Below are 23,986 nucleotides of genomic sequence, written 5' to 3' on the forward strand. Positions count from 1 at the left end.
CCCACCTCCCTAAAGACCACGTTGACTTTCAAGCATGCTTCTTGTCTTTGCTGCCTTTCAGACTTCATGTCTTGAGGCTTTGGTGTGATGTGTAAACTGGCAGACGTGCCTTGCTGGGTTTACTCCTGTGTGTTGCCATCCAATCTTTTTAAAATGTACTGTATATCCAGGGGATGCTCAAGCAATCTGGAATAAATACTGTGTTGTATCATTAGATCTGATAAGCTGATAAAAATAAGAATCTTTAGGTGTCATGTCATCATTCTCCACTAGAAAATTACTTCTCCATAGGCGGGCTGGCAAACTAATGAAACGGAGTGGCAAGGGAAGATAAGCAGAGAACTGATGGCTGTGTCATTCCTCATTAACTTCCCTTATCTCACTCCACATTTTTGTCCGCTCTTCTACTCTTGAAATTCACACTATAACATGGTTGTCATTTTTACTTTATTTTTTCTAAAGCTCCATATGCATTGCCTGGAGAAGAAAACCAACAGCCACGCTGAAGCAATCCCTTTATTAAAGCCAACCAAAAAATCCATAAAATTATGTAAACGTGTGAGTTTACATAACATTTCATCAGGCTAGATGATACACAGCCTGATGAAGTGTTCTGAAGAATTTGAAAGCTTGCACATTTTTGTAGAAATTTCATTGGCCGTAAAGAAGGTCAGCTGGGAATACGTGCAGGAAGATGCTTTTAACCAAGTTCAGTTATTGGCCCACCTGCCAAGCAGCTCTGTAGAATTTCAGCTGGCTCTTCCTAGCCCTTCTGCATCCAGCACATGTACCCTCCAACCCTTCCCTTTTACTTTTCTAGTGCTGAAGAAATGTGGCATCACCATCTTATTCCACGCTTCCCACAGGCAGCAGCTGCCACAAGAAACCTCACTTATGGCGTGGCAATATGGCTCTCTGGGCAGTTAACGAAACATAATATCAACATATGCAATAAAACAGTACGATTAAATCTACATAAATATGAAGCAATACAATAACAATAGTAGCACACAATAAAAACCTCGCAATAAAACCCCCATGGCAGCCACAATTCAGATTAATTCAAAGGGAGAGTAGCATTAAAATACAATAAATACCAGATAAAGAAGCATAGAACATGCATAGCCTTTGTTACCCAGAACATCTGCATATGGAACACAGACACCCCCCCCATATAAAAATAAGTAATACGCTTATATAGACCAATGGCCTGGGCATGCATGTTTGGACTGGGAACTCTGGGATCTGATGGGCTTCGTCTGCATAATAATAATAAACACAGGACTGCACCCAAACGTTTTTGTTTCAACATCTTTAGCCACTTTGGCCGGACTACTAGTCCAGCAAGCCCAGAAGTAGGGAATTCATTCATCATATTCCTTCCTGCCCTGTCCTTCACCTGTACTGCTGACAGAAGAAACTTTGCATGAGTTGGAAAGAATGGATGTTTGGGGGCAAATCCTCGTTTTGATTCTTCCACTATCTTTTGTGGGATGAAGGAACGCCAAGACAACCTCAGCCTCCATGTGCCCTTCTTCCTTTAATAGGATGCCCATCGTCCTCCTAGTTTGTGGGGTGATGGGCAGCCAGACAGGGTAACATCGGAAACGTTAAATGGGCAGAATCGAGGACCAGTATTTGCAAGCATCTTAGATCTAATTTTTAAAATTACTGAAAAACATTGCCCAGGTATGCAGAAGGTTGATAATTAACTCCTCCAGCCCTATTAGAAAGAATGTTATCTCTGAATGACCACGACAAAGATCAATATTGGCTGGATCAATTTTCTCTGGCATGCTAATAAACTTACTGTAAAACATTGGACATGTGCATGACTTAGTAGTCCCTGAATCACAAGGGCTTCTGGGAGCAGATGTCACAGACATTTGCAGATCTACTTTCTGCCCCCTCCTGATTTCTAAAATATAGAATTGCTACCAGATTCTCAGCGGAGTCTGAATAATGTTGTGGTTTATAAAGCACTTTGCTGAGAGAGTTTCAAAGTTCCAGAATGCCAGGGAATACAGTTCCCGGAATGCTTGGCCATTGGTCTTGCTGGCTGAAGCTTCTAGTAGTCCCAAAGTCTGGAAGGCACCTAAACCATCCGCTAATCCTGATCCTCTCCCATAGAACGCAGGCAGAGCCGCTTGACTGCTTGCGCAGACTGCCAGGGATAAGCATCCTTGATGGCCCTCTTTTACTGGAGCCTGAGGCCAAGATTGTCCACAATATTGTGTTCCCCATCATCCTGTCTGGGTGTGAATGCTGGACAGTGAAGGAAACCGATGAGAAGACAAGGGGTGTGATCCGGGTGCCAGGAAGAGCTTTGTGGATACTGATAGAAAGATGAACAAGTGGACTCCAGATCAAATCAGGCCAGGACATGCCCTGGAAGCAACAATGAGGAACTGAAGCTGTCCAACTTTGCACACCTCGTGAGAAGGCAAGGCTCAGTGGGGGTAACAATCATGCTAGGGGCATAAAGGGCCAAAAAAGACGAGGAACACCAGCCGTCAGACAGATTGAGTCCCTAAAGGAGGCCACCACCGTGAGTTTGCAAGAGCTAGAACACATGAAAAGCCATGCTGGATCCGATCCCAGCTTCATCCAGTCCTGCACGCCTTGCACGAGGCAGCGAGCCGGCTCCACAGGATCCCTCCAGCAGGACAGGCGCTAGGCCTCCTCCTCCGGGGGAGAAGGAAGCACACAGTCCACAAGGACGGCTCAACGGGACCGTCAAGGGCAGGAGACCTCGGGGGCTTTCTGTTCCTCCCGTCACCATAAAGCAAGCCATTTGAAGCAAAACCTTAGAAAGTTTAAAATGATGTTAACACACGCGACAGCGGTAAACTTTATTTCTTTCTAAAGGGGCAGCTATGCTAGTTGTGTAAGTCTTGTGGCAATGTAAGGTCTAAAAATGCAACCCTGTGCATGATTAGGAAGGGGAAAAAAGGCTCACCACGCCAGCATGTCCCAGCCAGCTATATCAACATATGCATAAGATGGCACTTTAAAGGCTTATTTAGCAGTTTTTAAAAACTGTTTTGATATTTGTAGCAGTGTTGGTATTTTATTGAGCATATTTCTGATACACAGATTAGGGTGTTTAGGAAGATGAATAATGAGGCTGCAGTTAACAAAGCAGAAATAAACGACAAGTCCTTAAAGATGCAATCTTGCACCTCTGGAGACAGAAAAATTCTCCAAATCTGACTAAATCTGCATAAGATATGCCCTCCCACCCCTTGAGATCGGCAACAGATGCCCTTCTCCGGGAACCCTCCGTGAATATTAGGAGGGTGAGTACCCGGAGGAGGGCCTTCTCTGCAGTGGTGCCCCACCTATGGAATGTGCTCCCCAGAGAGGTCCACCTGGCACCATCGTTATTTGTCTTTTGGCACCAGGCTAAGACCTTTTTATTTAAAACTTATTTTAATTCTTAACTTAGTATGTATTTATAGGATTTTACATTTTTAAGCCAAGATGTTACCGGGCTTTTTAATCTTTAATTATATAAATTGTTATTTATATGTTTTAATGATGTTGTGAGCCGCCCAGAGGCTTTGTTGCAATGGGGGTGGCATAGAAATGTTTTAAATAAAATAAATAAATAAATAAAGATTGTGCCTACAGAACTTGGTAGAAGCTGAAAGACTTGCACATTTATTCTGGCCTAAACTGTCATGAACACTCTTTAAGGCGACACAGCTGTTTTTTTTAAATGCAGGCAATAATCCCATGCATGCTACCCAGAGCAATTTACTCCGTATAGGCTTGCCCTAATGAAACTACTTTCAGCTGTGAGGATGACGTCATCCACTCACCTTCCGTCCTCGAATCACGGACACTCCCCTTCCACTTTTTTTTTTTTTTTTTTGCAGAGGATCACGTGAGCAGTACAACGCTGATGTAGCGGTGCTCGGTGGGTTATACCATTCCTTGATGGTGACATAAACCAGGTGTTTCCTGAAAGGAATCAACAGTATATTTCGATAAAATATTTCGTGATGTTTAGACAAACTTTGCCTATTTTTATTATTACACTTGCTGTAATGTATGTGTGCAAGAGATGCGTTTGGATCCTCTCCCCTCTGATAACGTTACTATAGTCCATGTTGGTGTTAAGCCGTACCGCTGGACGATTCTATTTTGGCCATTTTGAACGGGGGACCTACAGTCAGGTAATCCTAGGATTACCTTTTCTTTTCCACTAGGTGTGTGTGTATGCGTTTAAATAAATATGTATTCAGACACTGAAATAAAAAATCTAAAAGTTGATATTGTTTATTAAAAAGCACGCTAAATAAATACCATAACTATTCTCCCCCTTTCAGACCCTGAGATGACTGATCCGAGCACCATCTAAGGGCGGTTTCCGGAAGTACGCCTCCATGTTGGACTAGCCCACATAAGTTCGTTAAAGGGGACGCTTATAGACTGAAACTGTCGCATTGAAATAAACTAATCGCAGAGAAAGTGCAAGAAAAATAAAGATGACGAAATATATCGCTAGTCCTATGCAATTCCCTATAAGGTTCTAGTTTAGGATATCTCCCCTTTCCGATAACATTGGTATAATCCAAGCTTACTGTACAGTTTACGAGTAGACGATTCCATTTTGCTCTCGTTAAAGGGGTGGAGGCAATCCAGCCTTCCTCTACGATTTCCTTTCAATTTCTACCACTATAATTGCTCCATGTATGCATTCGGGCAGTTGAGGAGAACGAACTCAAACCATCGTTCTTTTTTAGGGGAAGAAAGGGAATTGATTCCTCCCCCCCGCCAGGTTTGGTTTCCGCCAGCCTCGCGAGGCTTCCCGTGGCCTCTCGCGCACATGGCCGGCAATAGGGAGCCTGCCCGTGCGCGCGTGCGCCCTTTTCCCCTCCCCCTCCCTCCAGGCCGAGCGTCCCTCCGTGCGCGTGTGTGAGGCGAGCGGGAAGGCCGCGCAGCCCCTCGACGCCCGTTTCCCATGCAGGAGACCGAGGAGAGCCTGGCGGCGGCCGCGGACAGCGCCGCCGGGGCCGAAGCGGAGAAGTCCGGAGGCGGCGGCGGCGAGGACTCGGAGGCCGACCAGCCGGATGGGCCTTCCGCGGAGGAGCCTGAGGGAAAGCAGGCCGAGCCGGAGCCCCCCCAGGAGCCCGAGAAAGACGGCGGCGGGAAGAAGGACGCCGACAGCGGCGAGGCGGCGGCGGCGGCCGAGGAGCCCGAAGAGCAGCCGCCGCCTTCGCCGCCGCCGCTCGCCGCCGTGACGAAGCCGCCCTCTCCTCAGCAGGAGGAGCCGCCTTCGCCGCCGCCTTCGCCGCCGCCGCCCCCGGTCGCCGCGCCCGCCGCGGAGGAGCCTCCCGCCCGGGAGGGGTCTCCCGTCGCCGCCGCCGCCGCGGAGGAGCCGGGGAGCCCCGCGGAGAGGCTTGAGGAGGAGCAGGGGGAGTCTGCGGGGAGCGAGCGGGAGGAGGCGGACGCGGGCGAGAAGTCGCCCCCGCAGCAGCAGCAGCAGCAGCCGACGCCCGAGGACGCGGTGCCGGAGGAAGAGATCTCCTTCAGCGACCCCGAGGACTTCGTGGACGACATCGACGAGGACGGTGGGTGGCGCGGGGCCCGGCCCGGCCCCCCTTCCGGGGCGACACGTGTTGCTGGAGAGCGCCGGCGGGGCGGGGAGGAGAGTGACGGAAGGGCAGCGCGGGGGGTGCGAGGCCATCAGAAGAGCCCGGCCGCGCGGGCCGCTCGTTCCGCCGCTCGCTGGGACAGCGCTGCTCCGCCCCGTCGTCGGGCCCCTCTGAATGCCTGGCAGAAGCTGAAACCCTGCAATACAGTGTGATGAAACATCCCGCGGAGCTGCTGCCTTAAAGGCATTGGTGGAAGCAATCCTGAGCGACTTTAGACAGGAGAAAAGATTGCACCTACCAATATGCTCCAGCCTGGGAGTTGCAGCCCCTTTTCCTGTTTAAACTGGCATGTAGTCTGACCCAGGGATGATAAGCAACCCTCGCCTTCTGTATGAGGGTGAGCATCTACACCTGTCACCACTAGACTTACCCATGCTGGCTGTGGCTTATGGGAGCTGTTTCGACAACACCTGTTTGCCTACCTCGGGTGCAGCATCCTACTTTCAGTGGTGGTTAGCTGTGTTTGGGGTATTCACTAGCATATTGCCTTGAATAGGGAGCTTCTGTAGACCAACAAAATTGTAGGACTAGCCTTGCAGGAGGAGGCAGAAGGCCTCTCTGATCCAGCATTGTGTCTCCAGTAGCAGTTGGACATAAGCCTCCAATGGTGCCAGAGTGCAGAGGTGAATTTCATTCCTGATAGTTGTCATTGAGATTTGCACTGCCTTTGTGAGGTTCCATCTAAAGCAGCCATGTTACTAAGCCATTCAGTTACTAGCCTAGACAAAATTTTATGAGCCTGTTTTTGTTTTTGTTTTATCCTTATGAAGGGAGTTTATGAGTAAAAGGCAGCTACATAAAATGTTTTGTGGGTAGCAGTTGACAAAGAAGCAGTCTTGTGTTGTCTTGTGTTGCTTCTTTCCTAGTTTCCAGAGAAAGAAGTTCTCTGGACCTCCTTTTTCAGGCCTGCTAATTCACTGGAAGGCAATCTTATGAACTTGCCTGTATGGAATTCTTGGGTGTCAGTGATGAACAGGCGAGTGGGTAAATGCACGACCAATATAAATATAGATGACTATTTCTCCATACATTTGTCTTTTTATTGCAGTTTCACAGAACTTGCTTTCCCACCAGGTAAAGTTATACCTTCATTGGTCATCTATCACATATTGATTCTACTCCCCCCCCAAAAAAAACCCCCACCACAGGCTCTTAGTCTAGCTTTACAATCCTTTTACCTAAGTTTTCTAGCCTGACAGAGAAGAAGGAAAGTGACTTTTTAAAAACCTGATCATACTTTTGTTGTCATTGAGTGTTTAAAAGGTTTTGCTAGTGTATATGATATATGACATAATTTAATAAACCAGAAAGGGTAGATTTCAGTTATTTCTATAATGCTGTCAGAGTACCTGGTGCCTTACAGACTCCAAGAGGGCAAGTCCTTGTCCTGATACTCAACATAAACTTTGCTATAAGAAGCAGTGAAGTGGAGGCAGGGTAGAGGAAAAGCAATATGCTGCTGTTGGTTACATATTGTTTCAGTGAAATCAATAAGTATTATTATTGGAGTTAATAATCACCACGATAATGATGCTAGTAGCATGTTTCATGAACATACACAGGGGTGAGAGAGAGCTGCTTTTTTCTTTTTCTGCATACATCTCTCTGTCTCACCAGATAGTAAGGCTGAAAGCATAAGAGTGAAGCCTGAGAGAGAATAAGCAAAGAGCACTACTGTTGCTGTAATGAGACTTAAATGCTTGGATGTAGAAGTCCTAAAATGATGATTGATGATTACTTGACCACTTTGAGTTATTCAGGGGAGAACAAAAGAAACCCAGTTATCTAGACCTTGCTTAGAAAAAACAATTGCTTCTAATTTTGTGTCTGAGTATCATCAGTTGAGTTCACTCAAATGGTAAATTTTGATATCTGGGTAATTATAATGGCTGCAGTGATAAATCCAAATATAAAAGATAGAAGAAGGATCCATCTTGTAAGTATTTTGTGATGGTGAGCACAGGTTATGTCACTGTGAACACATTAACAATTATGAAGATACGTTGGCTTAGTTTTTGGCTTAAATGCATATGTTATCCATTTATAGGCGGTTCAGTACACACCCTCCCAAAACATCTACATTTTTAAACCATAGAAGTTTTTATTTATTTATTTTTCAATTTATGTCCTGCCTTTTTCCTACAAAGGGCTCAAGGCAGCTTACATCATTCTCCTCCTCCATCTTATCCCCACAACAACAACCCTGTGAGGCAGGTTGGGCTGAGAGTCTGTGACTGGCCCAAAGTCACCCAGTTGGCTCCATGGCTGAGCGGGGACTCGAACCTGGATCGCCTGAGTCCCAGTCCCATGCTCTTAACCACGACACCACACTGGCTCTCAATAAAACATCTTGTTATAATACAAGAGCATGATTTAAATCACTATCTGTTGAAATAGTTCACAGACTGACAAGAGATCTGTATCCAATATTAACTTGTCCACCTGGATCATAGTTTTAACTTCCCGAGCCGGTATCATATGTGTGAATCAAAGATTGGAAGTCGGGGAGCTCCTACTTGTAAGGTTAACCCTACTAGGGTCAGAGTGGTACTTGAAGTGTGCTTTGTTGCTCATTCAGAGAAGTTCTTTCAGGGAAAAATTGTTACTGAATTTAAGGGTAATATACAGGTATACAGAGCCTTAGTTTATACTCCATAATTCTCTGAAAGCCCAACTTAGATTTACAGACTGACAATTTTAAAGGTTCCTGTTGGTTCCTGCCTTCACACATGCACATGGTTCACACACTAAATCAGGGCATGAAGACAGGGAATTCAGAAATCCTTTTAACCCTTACCAGGCCTGGGGCATCATACAGTACTGCTGTGCTTCTGCTAGCTCTTGCACACGTGGACACAACTGCTAGTGCAACAGGAACTAGCCCTTTCTCCTTGAGTTAAGCTGATCTGCCCCATTCCAGAAATGGATGTTTCTGCTAGTTTCTGTGCACTTACTGCATGGTATTTTAGTTCCCTGTGAGCACCCGGCATGTGCTTAAATAAAAACCTACTTTTTCTGGCCCATCATTATCACCTGCTTCACACATAACAATAAACCACTGTTTAATTAACTATACTTTGTTAAATTGTGGGTTGGTACGTAGTAATGTGGATATATGTACTGTTAACCATACACAACTAATGAAGAAAACCCATGGCTTTTTAGGTTGTGAAACATGGGTTGCTTAAACCATAGGTTGTAACTATGTGTGACTCATGGGTGGTTTTGCTAGGGTAGTAGAGTTGCTATATTAGGGGTAGGATAAGTACCTGCTTACCTGATCACAGTTATTCCAAAGAAGGAAACTTCCATGATACTAATTAAAAATTAGTCCTTTCCTGTGCCTCATAGAATACGTTGCTGTGTCTGTTTGCACTTTGTGAGGCCTTTGATTTTCTTAATTTGAAAATGTTCCCTTTTTTAAATTATGCTTTAAAGAAAATGATGCCTATTTTTGATTCAGATACTTCAGAGGTATATGACTGCAGGAACATTGTCATCTTGTAGTTTCGAAGTGACTAAAGCAACCCTATAGGTATCCCCAGTTTATGATAGAATACATGTTCCGCCCACCTCTCTTTCTAACTGGTGTATTATGGTATAATAGATTGGAAGCCTCTCATTTGACCATGTTCCTTTATATCTCTGGATAAGAAATATCTTTAATATATTTGGCTGCCATGTGTGTTCTGGAATTTGGTTACTCAGAGGATGCTGAGAGACTGCTAATTTGAGCTCAGTTGTTTGTGCTTTCTGAAATGCAGCTGTATGCTTCATGGCATCATTTTTCAGCTAATATGAATGCAAAAGGTGGATGTCCAAATGCAGTTTTAAACTGGACACTTATAGTATTGAATGGATATGAAGTACAGCAATAAACCGTATTAATGATACCTAGTTTAAAGCCATTATTGTATAAATCAGCATGGTAGAATATTTTGTTGGCTTTTTGTACATACAGTAATCCACATTGTAGGGAGATATCAAGAGAACCAGGCTTGATAATTATTTTTTTGCTGTCACCCAAAAGGAGAATATTATAGATGGAGTAAGTGAACTTAGAGAACTAGACTACTGGACTGGCAGAAAATAACACATGTTTGGACTTAAGTTCCTGGCATTCCTAGCCATTGCCCATGCTGGCATGGGGTTCTTAGCACTGAAGTGTAAAACATCTGGATAGCAAACTTCTGCCCACTACTGAATGAGTGGATGCAAGAGTTGTCTCAATTTGATACGTAATTAAACTAAATACCTCTTTGAAAGCAAGGAAAACTGGTTAAGCTGCCATAATTAAAGGGTTTGACTCTGCTGTTTGTTCTAATTATAATGATGCTACAGTATTCGATGTGTTCGGTTCAGTTCAGTTGATGTGCCTGAATGATTTTTAAAGGTATTTTTGTAGTGGTACACAGCGTAGTGGCAAACCCTGTAGTGCTGTCCTTAGGCTCCATTGGTCTTTTATCAGAAGGTAGAGAGCTGACATTGTAAGGCAAACAGTGAAAGATAGAGCATCTGAGCAGTATGGTAGCGTCCATTTTTGGCTTTAAAGGGTTGGAACAGGCCTAAAGGAAAGGCAGGTAGGCGCCGTGCTAAACAGAATTGCTTGCTCCTTGGTGGTTTATCTAAAGGGAACTACCACTGGATTGTAAATGTGAGGGAAGTGCACAGCTATTCTAAATAATTTTTAGTGTGCATAGGGGCAATGATTGCGAGCCAGTTATGTTGCGAGCTAGGGGACATTATTTAGAAACGTGTATATTAAATTTACTAACCTTTATATTAAATTAATATGCTCAGTATTGATTGTAGGCTAAAGGTATAAATTAGTTTTCTTTATATTACCATAGGAATTTAATCCAATGCTTTTTTCCTGCCAGCAGATAGTCAATCCAAACTAACACTGTTAGTAGATTTTATCTTTTCAGTACAGTTGTGTGATGTGGCTGTCTCCCTACTTCAGCACTGTATATTCAATTTCTCCTTACCTTACTCTCCACAGAATTACTTGAAGATATTTTGCAAGAGCGTCCACAGGAAGCAGATGGAATTGATTCAGTGATTGTGGTGGATAATGTTCCGCAGGTTGGACCAGATCGTCTTGAAAAACTGAAGAATGTTATCAACAAGATTTTCTCAAAATTTGGAAAGATCACCAATGAATATTACCCAGAATCTGATGGACAGACTAAAGGGTGAGTGCATAGGCATAGGTCTGTAATTTTTGACTGTCATTGTTAGGCATGCAAGAAAAGGTGATTGCCAGGTTCTTCCACCTTGCAATAAAACTCCGCACTTCACAGTCTTTCCAGTGGGAAGATACAGGTGAGAACAGTGCCAATGGTGCTGGCATGGGCAAACCTATCCGATGCCAGCCCTCTCTGCTGGAATGGCAGCTGGCTTTGGTGATCTGGATAGAGGTACTCAAGGAATCACTAACTAGCAGTGACCAAGGAAGCTCTCTGGCAGCCTGTCCTGTGGGAAAACGCTTGGGTAAAGCGATGCCTTGGGCCCTCAGAGGCAAGGTGTGGTGCATCCAAGCAACTAGGCACTGTGGAGGGAGTGGGGATTCCTGCCTGCTGTCCCTTTTCCCAGTTAATCTCTGGTGTCAAATTTGGGAAGAAGCCTGGTTATTTATCGCACCAAGCAGAGCTCTCACACTGGCAACTGAAGATGTCAAGACTTGTGTTGTAAGGATGAGGAAACCATGAGTTTCTCTTGGCAAATGGGACTAAAAATGAAAAATGCACGTGGCATAAATTGCAGACCTTCACAGATTCTATCAAATGCACATGATAACTACACATAGATAGATATTCTTTGCAGCTGGGGCTATTAGAAAGAGTGAGTTATCTGATGCACAAAAATAGTAAATACCTATTTTCAGGGAACTACCAGCAGGTGAAAAATCAGGCTGGCCCCATCATGACCAGCATCAGTAGAATTTGCTTCCTCTTCCTTCCCATCTGTGACATGCTGAAATGCCAGCTAAAACTTGTGTCCGTTTTATCTTTCTCGGACAGGTCTCCCATTTGTCCCATGCGTTTTCCTTTACATGTCTAGTCTCTTGCACTGATGACACATTACATGCATGTGCGGCAAGCATGTGCACTCTGTTGCTTCTTAGCTGTTGCCATTGTTCTCTGATACAATGCAGACTGGAAAGTATGCCTTGTTCCTGCTCTTGAAATGGCACTTGCAGCTTGTGAGGGAGGGAGGCTACTCACCAAGAGCCTTGCCAGTTGCAGACCCAACTCCTGCCTGCTGCACAGTGTCCCATGGCATTTGCTCAGCTATATAAACAAGGCTGGAAGCTGCCTGGGCTGTTACATTATATTAAACAATATCCAGCTGAAGTAGATTTTGCGCAGTTCAGAGCATGTGTACTGTCACTGAATACATTACCTCTTTGGACAATATGATACCCAATGGCGGTGCCACCAGCTAATCAGCCCATTGCATTGTACTACAGGTATATTTTCCTCGAGTACAGTTCTCCAACTCATGCTTTGGATGCCATAAAAAGTGCAGATGGTTACAAGCTGGACAAGCAGCACACTTTCAGGGTCAACCTTTTCACTGACTTTGACAAGTGAGTACAGTTACGGGCACATATTTCCCTGAAAGAGAAGTGTGCAAGTTTTAAAAATGTATAACCAACATAATCGCTGTTTCAGATACATGACAATCAGTGATGAGTGGGAAATTCCAGAAAAGCAGCCATTTAAAGACTTGGTGAGTGTTCAAATGCATGTATGAAACATGTTCATTAAAGGCCTCCTCCCACACAATACAGACTTGTAGCGGCACAGGGGGAGGTGATGCCCTAGCGTCCTCTCTTAGTGCGCTGCGAAGTCCTAGTGTTACGGAGGTATTGCCATGGGAAAAGCTTGGAGTGATGTGAATGGCAGGCTGGGCAGGGCCTGAAGGTATTTGCTAGAATTCGAGCTGCCTGGTTTTTTCTCCTTTTTTAAGGGAGTTGCCAAGACATTTATAAATATAACAGCAAGATGCTAAAGAATACATAGCATTGAAGCTTATAAGAATGCAAAACTCTTGCAAGTGTTGTAAAGAATTCAGATATATAATGCATCCATGTCATGGTGAATACCTAAAATGTGTACATCAACAAACACAAGTGAATTTGGTGAATCATGGTATTCACTAATAAATTCTGGAGAGTTTGGCCACTCAAGCATTTTTCTGCACTTTCAGGTGTGAAATTCGGCTTTCCCCAGATTTCAAAAATTCACTGGGCAAACCCAGCAGTGATTCTTACATATGTTTGGCTCTGGACGGAGATATGGATAATATGGAAGGGAGAAAGGTTACTATCTAGCAGAATTGTCTTTGTTCCATAACTACATTCTCATTCTGCATTTTGTTCACTTTTCTAGGGGAATTTGCGCTACTGGTTGGAAGATGCAGATTGCAGAGATCAGTACAGTGTGATATTTGAATCTGGAGATAGGACCACTATTTACTGGAATGATGTTAAGGATCCTGTCACAATTGAGGAGAGAGCTGTGAGTGCCTGTGGGAAATTTCTCCGTGCTGATAATAGTTTGAGTTCACTGATGGTTTAAAGAAGAAATAAAAATACGCAACGTGCTTGGCGATGCATTTTGCTGCCATATGGTTCAAGGAATGTAGCTGTTCGGAGTGCATCCATATATGACATCAGGAAACTTTCTGTCAGTGGCAGTGTGCCTCAAGCTCACATATTCAGGGGATGCAGAACTTCAGAATGCCATGTGCCACAAAGAGGGTTTGCATATGCTGAGAGATTGGTTAAAGTTAGGCCTTGTTTACCCACCAGAGTAAGGGACTCAGCTTTCTTTTGTGGGACAAGGATGAGTATTACATACATTGCTGTGTGTGAAAAGGAGCTCCACTTCAGTTTCTGGATTATCTTTATCAGAAAATAATTGTTTTTACTTGATTTATACCCTCCCATTAATCAAGAACGCTTCTGGGCAGGCTGCAGTATACCATGGTCTGTGATTTTGTGCCTTGGAGCATGGCCCCCGTAGCTGATACTGTGTAACAAGTCAGCAGGCTGTGGGGGCTCACTTGGCATCCTAAAGTGGATTAAACTGTAATAACCTGCTTGGGACAAGGCTGGCAGTTCCACATGCTGAACTTCATCTGGGTGCCCTTCTGTCAAGGGCTTTAAGACTTCTGAGCCCTATGCAGAGTTCCCTAAGCACATATTTTATACACACAGACTCGAACGTGATGTGATCCAACTAATACATGCTATGTACATTCTTCCCCCTGCAGCGATGGACAGAAACCTATGTGCGCTGGTCTCCAAAGGGTACCTACCTGGCTACATTCCACCAGAGGGGCATTGCGTTGTGGGGTGGAGAGAAATTCAAGCAGATTCAGAGGTTCAGCCACCAGGGGGTGCAACTCATTGACTTCTCACCTTGTGAAAGGTATTCTGAGAAAACACCTGGCAGTCGTGCTTCAGAGAGTACATACATGTGGTCTACAGTTAAATGCCTAGTTTACCGAGTTAGTAGAGCTATTTTATATCACCCTTCAGACTTATTCCCATAGTAGTTTACAAGAAATAATAAAGTGCTTTAATATAAATAGCAACAAAACAGCAAAATGGAAAGCTGCAGGATTGGAGAATGCAGTACAGAGCAGCCAACAAGGTTACATTTGTATCTAAGAAGCATGGGTAAATAAACCGCCTTTTCCTGGCACCAGGAAGACAAAGTATTGGGTGACCCATCATGGGGAGGGCATTCTCCCACTGCAGTGCTGCTGGTGAAAAGGCCCATGTTCTGTTGTCACTGTTGTATTTCAGGCAGGAGCCCCCTCCCCCCCGCCCATGTGTGCTCACACTGAACATACTAATTTGTAGGTAGGAAAGTTGATTGTTATCTGTTGGTTGTGTATGTAATCCTGTTGGGAGGAGCCATTTTCATTGAGAAACAGGTCTGAACAGTTTTTTCAAAGAGGAGGAACCCTGAATTTGGATGAAGCGTATTGCAAAGTTCCTAGACATTCAGCTTGACAGGGTTTCCCGGCCACGGAATGTTAAACTGAATTGCAAAGTTGTTGTCATTCTTCCTTGTAATGGAAATATCTTGGGAGGTAACAGGGACTTCTTGTGTAATGGAGCAGAAATGGTTGTGGGTGTATCTCCTTGTAAAGGTTTCTAGGAATTGTGCTGCTTCCTTGGGTTGCAACTCCAGTTATCCTAGTCTGTTGGTCATGGAGACTGGGACTGATGGGAGACCAGCAGTATCTGGTGGGCCACAGCTTTCTGAGTTGGGCTTGCAGGAAACTCATCTAACTTGGCTTCTATCACAGTAGGGGAGGGGGTCTTCTGCCTCTGCCTGCATATTGTCTTCCAGTCAGGCAAGGACTATATGTAGGTCTTTTGCTTCCCTATTCCACCTTTGCGTGCACCCCCTCTCCGTTTCGAGCTATTAGGCTGCCTGGTGATTCTGTCCTGCAGGTAACGCAAACCATTTGGGCCTTCTAGGAACACCCCCACCCCATTTCTGGTTCTTGAGATGCTTCCTGATACCTTTCCTGCCTGAAAGCAGAACCCTCCAAATGCCGTAGTTTAGATTGTGCTGCTCCTGCAACAGTTCACCTGTATTAATTCCTCCCCACTCCATCTAATCTCCTGCCCCTCCCTCAGTTGTCCTTTCGGTTCCTTTGGTCTCCCAGCTTGAGAATCTATCTGCAGTTGTGGTGACTTTGAGTGAGAATGTGTCAGTTTGTGCTGAGACTCTATTTTTTCTGTAGAGTCTTTAGACATTTAGTTTAGCTAGAGACAAGGAAACGACTTCTGTTTGTTAAGGGATCGAAGCTGTCAGCAGCGTCTCCAGAAGAGTATTCTTCATGGAGCCTCCTGGCTCAAAATGAGTGTGTTATGAATGCAGCTGTTCTAAAGAAAAGGGATAAGACAGGATAGAAGGTGATATTTTCCAGGGCTGTGCCATTTGTTCATTTCTCTGTCCTCTAACGCTTGCTCTTTCAGCATTGTGTACTTTCCAAGGCACAGCGTGGAGCTAATGTTTTGGAGCACTGCCTGAGAGGTTTTAAATAGCTGTGATGAGGCTGGCCAGTGTCTTGTTAATTTAATGTTACTTGGCCAAGTTGTGTGTTGTCTGTCTAGAAAACCCTAAGTCATGCTGACAACAAGAATATATCTTGGCTGTTGGAAGCAATCCCCTGCAGGCTTCAGTATGGTACAAATAATGAACTGTGTCTGGTAAAACACAAAACTTTACCTTTTGGTTGTAAAATCTGCTTCATTCTGGGAAACTGTGAGTCTCCTGATAGAGATAAACTGCTACTCCCATCATTCATGACGATTGGTCAGTGTGGTTGGGTCTGATGGGAATTGCAGTCCAACATCTGGCAGGCCACGGATTTCTCATCCCTTTAAACAAACTTTACAACTCCTTTTACAAGAGAATCGCTGTTGTTGTGTTTCTTTGTGAAGGTATCTGGTGACGTTCAGTCCTCTTATGGATACACAGGATGACCCACAAGCGATCATTATTTGGGATATCCTAACTGGACAGAAGAAGCGAGGATTCCACTGTGAAAGTTCAGCCCACTGGCCCATTTTTAAGTAGGTTGGAGTGGTGGAGGAAAAATTACTTTAAAGTGAAACAGAGAACAAGTTATGCTAAAGAAAAACAAATCTGATTTCTTGAAACCCTTTTTGCTTAGGTGGAGTCATGACGGTAAATTCTTTGCTCGAATGACATCAGACACACTTAGCATCTATGAAACGCCGGTAAGTCTGTGCTGTTCCTATGTTCTGTTTCTGTGAAATGCCAGCTCAGGACCAAAATGTGTCCAAAAAGTGTGCTAATGGGGATGGAAGTGCACGTTCCTTTAGGCTAGTGTGGGTTTCAGACATGAAAAACTTGAAAGGGGCATTATGAAAGGGGCATTATGGGAGAATCTGCTGTATGTATGTGCTCAGCCCTTCCTTTGCCCACATATTGTCCCTTGTGATCCCACCCTGAAAACATTTCAGCCCTATTTCTGCCGTTGCTGAGGAAATTGCCTGGGAAACTCTACATTTCCCCTCCGTCAGGTCTCCCCATTCACCACCGTTACTGATCTAAGGGAAATGGGGATCCAAGAGGCACAGTGTTGACCTTGAAGCATGTGGCTCTTTTTCAAATTGAGGTTGTAGCATTCTTGGGTTTCCCGTTCTTTGCTTTAGTATTTATACCTCGTCCAACAGTGCCACTTAAAGCAGAAACGATGACAGCTGACAGATGGCAACCTGCTTCCCTTGCCATTAATGCTGTACATGTAGGCAGTTCTTACTCCACCATAAGTGTGGATGTCTGTTGAAGACTGCCCTTTTTATGTGTGTCCAGTAAACTTTAGTACCTGTTTTGCACAACCCTTTGGGATGCTCTTTTGAGAAAGAAGTAGCTTACAACCTTTGATATTAAATAGATTATAATTTTTGAACTATTCGTTTGTGTTAAAGTGTGTTCTAATTTGCAATTTGCAAAATTATTTTGATACCTTCTTTTTCTAGTCAATGGGTCTGTTGGATAAGAAAAGCTTGAAAATTTCAGGGATCAAGTGAGTATGCTTTTCCTGTAGCTCTTAGTCCACTAGATGATGCCTTTAGGTATCTTGAGACATCATCCTAAGCATTACATTCCCTGTCCTTTTCTATCCTCTGAGAAATAGATGTCTGTGTGTGTTTTGCATATCTTAAAACTACTAAATCACTGCATCCTGCTTTTGCTTCTCATCCTTCAGAGATTTTTCCTGGTCTCCAGGTGGCAACATAATTGCCTTTTGGGTGCCTGAAGACAAAGATATCCCAGCAAGGGTAACCTTAATGCAGCTGCCCTCCCGGCAGGAGATCAGAGTACGGAATCTCTTCAATGTGGTGGACTGCAAGCTACACTGGCAAAAGAATGGAGATTATCTGTGTGTGAAAGTAGACAGGACCCCCAAGGGTACACAGGTACTTCGCTCTTGAACATACCCATGCTGTTGCCCGATGATCTGAGCACCTCAGCTTTCATCGAGTCAAAGCTGGGAAACACTATTTTTCCTGCTGCTGGGCGTCCTCGGGGTTATCACATCCAGAAGGGCGCTGCCATCCATCCATAGGAGCTCTGTGCACCTACTGGTGCGAGCTTCATGCTTGCTCTCTTCTCCCTCCTTGATGTAACTGATACTTGTTACATTTGATCTAGGTTCTGTTTTTTTCTGTGGACTGTGGAGGGTCCTCCAAAGAAGGCCAATTCCTGTATTGCAGAAAACCTTTTCAATAAACAACATTAAAGAAATGAAAACATTTTTGGAACAACTACTGATCAGATTAAAGAAAGCACAGCTTCTACCATTTATTTAATTGCAAATATGAATCACTCAATTGTAGCTGTAAAACCTCCCAAAGAGGCTATGACTTGTGATTACAATTAGAGGGGTTGATACCCAAAGTGAACACAATCCACCAGCAAGAACTTGGCGTTATGCTCAGGCATTTGGGAGTGGAGTTGTGTGGCCACCTCATTTCCCCAGTCCTTGGATGTTAAGTGGCTCTTGCGGGCAGGCGATTTTTCAGAGCTCATGCCCTGCACACCCCACATCACTTGGAGTTGAGATGCCCTCTCTCAGCCCCCTCTGCGACTTGTATGTTTAACAGTTGTCCTACCTGTCGTGCAGTTCACTGGAATTCTTTGCTGATTGGTCCTTTTTTCAGTAGCAGCACAGAAATAACAATGGCTCATCTTACAAGGGGTGCAATTCTAGGCCCCTGGACACGCAAAATGCACATAGCAACAGAAATAGTTCAGCTTCACGTTAAATACTCTTCCTCTGAAATCCTATTCTGGTTGGATCACATGCTAGTGATTTTTTCCCCCAGGGTGTAGTGACCAACTTCGAAATCTTCCGGATGAAAGAGAAGCAGGTTCCAGTTGATGTGGTAGAAATGAAAGGTAAAAGGTTCATTTCACAGATTTCCATCATAATAAAGCAAGGTTTCTTTACCTATTATCGCCTCCCATGAATTACGTTGATGCTGCATATATTTTTGGTTAGTGTTTATAGCAAATTAAATGCATCAGAAATGAAACACTTCAAAATATAGTAAGGCTTAACTCAGCTTCTTATAGGAAGCATTATGATTTTTTTTTACTACAAATGGACATATATTTAAGGATGGATGATACTAGGTTCTTTGTAGTTGAATCTGAGAGCTTTATTGCTTTGGGTGGTGTGTTTTTCAAATTATATTTTGTATCAGCTGCGATGGAATGCAGGGTGTAGTTATGTGCCAGTCTGACATGCATTGTTTTTTGATCATGTGCCTCCAGACTGCACCCCAGATTATGCCTGTCTGATGTGAACACATGCATTAGCAAGCGTTTCACTTCACAAAGCCTTTGACTTTCCTGGGCAACATCAATCTGTTGTTTGAAACAGGTTTCTAGGACCAACAAGCATTTCCAATAGCAAATAGATTTTCTCCCGCAAATGTCACCAAGCTGATCAAAGTCTTTCTTTTCTTGCAGAAAGCATCATAGCCTTTGCTTGGGAGCCAAATGGAAGCAAGTTTGCTGTGCTGCACGGAGAGTCCCCACGGATCTCTTGTTCTTTCTACCACGTGAAGAACAATGGGAAGATAGAGCTCATTAGTAAGTGGCGCTTGGTGCCAATTAAATGAGTTGTCTGAACACTTCTTAAAGGAAGCCCCAAGTGCAAAATGAAGCCACAGCCAAAACAATTTCTAAACACTGAGCACACTTGTTTGGCTTTTTAAAATCTCTAGTGATTTTCTGTTTGTTTCCAGGCACAGTTTAAAGTGCCAACCCTTGCCTGTAGAGCCCCAAATATTATGGGGCCCAAGATATCTGAAGGACTACCTGCAAACCCTCTGGTTCATCATGGCTGAAACACAAGATAGCAGAATCTTTGATATGACAATGCCTCTGCATATTCAAAAGTTTCTTTGACAGTGAGAAAGCCTCTTAAAGTGCTTCATTTAGAAGATAATGACTTGTCTTCATTAGGGTTTCTTCGAGTTCTCTCATTGAATCTTTGGAAAGAAAAGTGTGAAAATAAGCTTAAATCATGGAACTCAGTCAATCCGATTGCATATTGTCTAAAAATGCTCTTTAAATTCTGAGTGTTTGATACTAAGGCCCATTATACAAACAAGGTTGGCTTGCCTTTCTGCCCTTCATTTTAAAAGTCAGAAAGCAGCATGAATGGAGGCATGAAGAGGGCCTTGTTAACTTTCTTACTGCAGTGCATTAACGTCAGACAGTAAGGTTTTTAAGTCAGCTTCATGTTTTTACATTTTATTTCAGAAATCTTTGACAAGCAGCAGGCAAACACGATATTCTGGAGTCCTCAAGGGCAGTTTGTGGTATTGGCTGGTCTCAGGAGGTGTGTATGACATCTTTGCAAGCTGAGGACATTTCGGTTGCAAAACAAAACTGTACTTGTATTTGTATTTGTGGTATTTTCCTACTCTGTAATAATCAGTGTAGAATGAATTGCTAGCCAGGCATATTGTGGATGATGAAGCTAAGTTCAAAAAGTGCGTATTTGTGTTTCTTTCACTAGAAAAGCTCAAGGCAAGGTGAATTTCAAGCTAAGTCACTTTCACCAGGAGCACAGTGAGGCTTAAATTTCAAGCTTTGGTGGAAATATTCTGATCAGACTTCTCCAGTGTGGCTTGAGACAAACTCCAGTGAGGTAGCCACACTAAGCTGCCGCAGCAAAAACCCATCTCCGACCCTTCAGTGGTGTTAGTTTGCAAGGTGCTGCAGAACATTTGCTCCTTGAAACAGTTTTGTCGAGCTTAATTTCTCCGTAAGGCGCAGAGATCAGAAAGTCGCTATAAAAATAGAAGCGCTGCCCATACGGCATAAGATTTCCTAAAGGCAGTTTTTCCGAGGCAGCTTTTTAACATGGTGATGAGACTTTGCCCCCTCACTCACCTTTCAAAGAATCCTTGATCAGGCTGCTTGGATTTCAAAAGGCAGGGGGTGCTACTTACTTCTTGCCTGTTTCTCCGCGCAGTATGAATGGTGCCTTAGCATTTGTGGATACATCTGACTGCACCATGATGAACATTGCTGAGCACTACACAGCCTCAGATGTGGAATGGGACCCAACAGGCCGCTATGTGATGACCTCTGTGTCCTGGTGGAGCCACAAGGTACGAGGAGGTCCTCTGGGTTCTTGCTCTCCACCCTGAGTCTTGAGAGGGTCGGAGCACAACCCTGAGTGTAGCTCAGCAGGGAAAAGCATTTCAAAATTCCCAGCCAGCTGCGCCTGCACTGGCTTGGGAATGCTGGGAGGTGCAGTACTTTTTGCTACCTCATATGCATAGTCTGGTTGCATTAATTTTAGTTGGATAGCTTTGATGTTTAAGTATCCTCGTGATTAACGTTAATGCTCATTGCTTCTCTTGAGCATTTTTACGTGTGAGCCCCCCAGTGTGCCAGTAGAGTTGGTTTAGCCTGGAAAAATGTTGAATAAATCAGGTGGGGGCTCTTTGAATGTAACTCAGATCTTTATACTAAATATATGCCACATATAAGTAACGCTTAATACATGTTGTGGTCTTAAGAAAATGGTTGGCGTTCAGAAATCATTTCACCTCAGCAGGGCGGAGCGGTGCTTTAGCTTTCCGAGTCTGTGAAATGAGTTGCTAGGCCGGGTTGCTGCCAAAGGTGGCATCGTGCATGAGAATCCTGACCAAACTGTCTGTCTAGGTGGACAACGCCTACTGGCTGTGGACTTTCCAGGGTCGCCTTCTCCAGAAGAATAACAAAGACCGGTTCTGCCAGTTGCTTTGGAGACCCAGGCCGCCCACTTTACTCACACAGGATCAAATAAAGGTGTTGTAGCTCCTTGCCGTGTGTGGCTTGGTGAAGCTTTTTTCAGATTCGCATTAGAGTAAGGCTCAGTCATGGGGAAATAGCTCTGGTACTTTGGAAATAGCATTGAAGAAGCAGAGTTGAAGCACCCCCTCAATATCCGCCGTGCCTGCTTTAAATCGTCGGGTAGCAAATGATGGGGAAAGCCTCTTCCTGGGACCCCGAAGGGCCTCTGTCAGTCAGAGAAGACAATCCTGGCCCAGGCGGATGACCGGGCACGAGGCAGCTTGCATGTCCATAAATTTGCAGTTTTACTGCACAAGCCAAGCTTGGTTTCTTTCAAACCTGATGATGAACTAAATTAGTCACTGTTCCTTCCTTGATTACACTAGAAGCTTGATATGGTTTGATCCTGCCCTGTGCAGCCTCTAAATCCCTTGCCAGTCACTTCCATGGCCACTGGTAATAAAAGCAGTGAGGAATCTTTTCCAGTGGAAAAGGGAGGGTGGTTGATTGTCTGCTCTTCTGATGCTTGGTTACTGAAGCAAGGATTACAAATCATGCACAAATGCCAGTATCTAATCCAAGCCCTGTGCTGGTAAAATGCTTAGCAAAGTCCTATGCTTTTTCATTTAAAAAAAAAAATTTCTGGTGCACTCCACTTCAATCACTGAAAAATTTAAATTGAGCAAATCACACATCTCAAAGTTTGAATGATTCCTGTAATAGTGTAGAATATTTGAAAGCCACCTGTAATTAATGTAACTTTTGGGAAAGAGATGAATGTGACATGTTGGTTTATCTGCTTTTCTTCATTACAGCAAATCAAGAAAGATCTGAAAAAATACTCCAAAATATTTGAACAGAAGGATCGCCTAAGCCAGTCTAAAGCCTCAAAGGTAAAGTTTGTTTCTAGTGCATGAATGAAAGTTTGCTTGGAACAGTGGCAGTATCTCGTTGATAGTCCTACCCCTGTCAGCTTTTAATCCTCCTAGTATTTCTGTTTGAGTTTAGATTCCTATTTCTACTTTTAGAACTCTTGGACTTTACTCTGTATAGCGAATTCTGTGGAAGCAAGTCTCACTGGATTCCATGGAAATACTGGATGCATAAGTGGTTTGTTTAGGTTCATAGCCCTGGAAGATGCAGCTGCTTTCAGATAATCATTGATGGGAAAGTTTCTAGATGGAAGGTATTAATAACAGTCTCTCTTTTTCTCTTCAGGAACTGGTAGATAGAAGGAGAACAATGATGGAGGAGTTCAAGAAATACCGTAAGATGGCCCAGGAGTTGTACATGGAACAAAGGAACGAGCGGTTGGAGCTCCGAGGAGGTAAGTTGTACAAGCACGCAGGTAATCCCATGTGTGCTAACCTGAGAAGAAAGAGGCATTGATTGTAGTAGGACTTACTTTTGAGTAAAAAGGAAAAATACACAGAGATGGGTGCCTTCTCTTCCCTTCTCTATTTTGGAGGACTTTCTCAACTTCCTTGCCTGCCTTCAAATCATCCAGCATCTTTTCTCTCTTTCCAGGAGTGGACACAGATGAGTTGGACAGCAACGTAGACGACTGGGAGGAGGAGACAGTTGAATTTTTTATCAATGAAGAAATTATTACAGTTGCAGAGCCAGAGTAATAGGAAGGCCCCTTGGTAAAGTATCTTTGCCTTGTGTTGCCAGTGAGAGGAGGGAAGAAGCTTGTTGAAAGCTGAGCGCTGTGAGTAACTCGTGTCTTCTTCTTTTACAGCACCACCATATCTTGTACTGAGAAGGGTTTTTTCCATTTTCAGAAGGTCTATACATCTCGAATTTTTTTAAATCCATATTCTTTCTGGACGGTGAATACACAGGATCCATTCATTCTGACACATCGTAGTGCCTTCTTGTGCCCACTGCCTTTTGTGGGATCATTTGACAGGCGCTGCTTTTAAATTTTTATTCCTTTACTGGAAGAGGGTTTAGTTTAATTTTTAGAAATCTACCACCAGTATTTGCTACTTGACACTCCAGCAGTGCTCCCAACCGAGAAGCTTGAACTGTTGCCCTTCCAAGTGCAACCTTGGCATACTTTCCAGTGTCTTGTTGCAGACTGAAATGCCTCTGTTCGCTGAGGACTGTTCCTGTGTCCAGATTCTACAGATGGGTGTCAGCGAGAGAGCAGTTCCCCAGGTGATGTGCTTTAGTTTGCTAAAGCTGCATTACAATGGACTTTGCCCTCCTCCGTTCAGATTGTGACAGGATCTCTCCACTGGTTGAGCATTGGAAATAAAGGAGACCTACATGCTTAACAAAGAATCCTTGTTTGTGTTATCTGAGGCTTTTGTATTTTGAAATGTGTTCCTCTGGCATCTGTCCGTGGCAAGACCCTCTTGCTCTCTGCCAATTAATTCTGCCTTCATCCCACTTCATGTCCTGCTGCCTTCGTGCTGGACATAGAGAAGATGTGTGTGTGGGGGGGGGGGG

At 44.0% G+C, this 23,986-nt stretch overlaps 1 protein-coding gene and 1 long non-coding RNA gene across 2 annotated transcripts; one reads left to right on the forward strand and one right to left on the reverse strand.

Moving 5' to 3' along the window:
- Nucleotides 1-502: 502 nt before the first annotated feature.
- Nucleotides 503-4,783, reverse strand: LOC123025283. The gene is made up of 3 exons (XR_006415093.1): nt 4,590-4,783; nt 3,825-3,966; nt 503-2,806 (listed from the first exon to the last, which is right to left on the reverse strand). It is a non-coding gene; the product is annotated as an uncharacterized LOC123025283 (long non-coding RNA).
- A 118-nt stretch (nt 4,784-4,901) lies between these two features.
- On the forward strand, nt 4,902-23,818 carry EIF3B (eukaryotic translation initiation factor 3 subunit B). The gene is made up of 19 exons (XM_044433878.1): nt 4,902-5,579; nt 10,666-10,858; nt 12,136-12,255; nt 12,341-12,398; nt 13,061-13,189; nt 13,947-14,104; nt 16,141-16,272; nt 16,374-16,440; nt 17,206-17,252; nt 17,436-17,646; nt 18,556-18,628; nt 19,205-19,327; nt 20,003-20,081; nt 20,721-20,859; nt 21,419-21,544; nt 22,345-22,422; nt 22,748-22,856; nt 23,057-23,175; nt 23,271-23,818. The coding sequence occupies exons 1-18, from the start codon at nt 4,970-4,972 to the stop codon at nt 23,158-23,160; spliced, it is 2,556 nt and encodes an 851-aa protein (XP_044289813.1). The 5' UTR covers nt 4,902-4,969; the 3' UTR covers nt 23,161-23,175; nt 23,271-23,818.
- The last annotated feature ends 168 nt before the right edge of the window (nt 23,819-23,986 follow it).

This window comes from Varanus komodoensis, unplaced genomic scaffold, assembly GCF_004798865.1.
Source record: "Varanus komodoensis strain SLA01 unplaced genomic scaffold, ASM479886v1 scaffold26, whole genome shotgun sequence".
Lineage (NCBI taxonomy): Eukaryota > Metazoa > Chordata > Lepidosauria > Squamata > Varanidae > Varanus > Varanus komodoensis.